The sequence below is a fragment of the Myotis brandtii genome, unplaced genomic scaffold (genome assembly GCF_000412655.1).
Source record: "Myotis brandtii unplaced genomic scaffold, ASM41265v1 scaffold535, whole genome shotgun sequence".
NCBI classification, from domain to species: Eukaryota; Metazoa; Chordata; class Mammalia; order Chiroptera; family Vespertilionidae; genus Myotis; species Myotis brandtii.
In genome coordinates, this window is record NW_005369964.1 from 2,333,090 (window position 1) to 2,333,876 (window position 787).

At 64.0% G+C, this 787-nt stretch overlaps 1 protein-coding gene across 1 annotated transcript in view; it reads left to right on the top strand.

Moving 5' to 3' along the window:
- The first annotated feature begins 49 nt into the window (after positions 1–49).
- Positions 50–787, top strand: part of BEGAIN (brain-enriched guanylate kinase-associated) — a 19,345-nt gene continuing 18,607 nt past the window's right edge. The window contains exons 1-2 of the mRNA XM_005877892.2: positions 50–197; positions 571–676. Of these exons, the coding sequence (XP_005877954.1) occupies positions 50–197; positions 571–676 (254 nt within the window). The remainder of the gene's footprint in view (positions 198–570; positions 677–787) is intronic.

A 787-nucleotide genomic window follows, 5' to 3' on the forward strand; every position in this document is an offset into this window, starting at 1 on the left:
CTCCCTTCCGGCTTCCGCGGCCGCCGGCGAGCAGCCGCTTTGCATATTCATGACTTCCTCCGAGACTTCCCGGGGCCACCCTGACCCCCACTTTGGGAACAGCCCTCCTGTGTTTTCCTTCCGGAGTGTGAGCCAAGGCGTGTGTGGGCAGCTGACCCAGCTCTGGCCACCGGGTTTCGGCACCATCAGCCCGGCCCGTAGGGTCTGTCCCCCCTCCCCAAGGCCAGATTGGCATCCCCGCAGAAGACTCTAGGTCCCGGGGGGCCCCGTTCCCAAGGGGCGGACGCCCAGCAGAGCCCAGGCTTGTACCAGGGCAGGTTCCTGGGTCTATGGGCAAAGAGACCAGGGCTCCCAGGTGACTGACGGTGGGTGCCTGGAGACAGGTGGTCGCGCACAGAAGCCCCCGACTGGACAGAGAGCAGGGCCATCTCCTGGCCACTGAGCTGGAGTGCAGCACCCCCCCCCCGCACCCCCCTCCCTTGCGGGTCCCACAGAGCCGGGACCCATTTGTCCTGGGCTGGGAGGAGGGGTCCCCTCTGTTAGGTGAGAGTGCTGATTGATGTCTGTCAGCCAGGTCCATCCTGTCATGGCCAAGGTCCAGCCGGGCTGGTGAAACCCCAAGAACAACAGCCCTGGCTCTGGCTACACAGAGGAGCTCAAGCCAGGGACCTTCCAGGTACCCCACATTGGCTGTCATCTCACCAATCCCCCCCACCACCAGGGTTGGGGTCCATATGGGGAAGGGGACAGCTGGGACTTGAGCAAAAGATAGCATTCATTGGACACT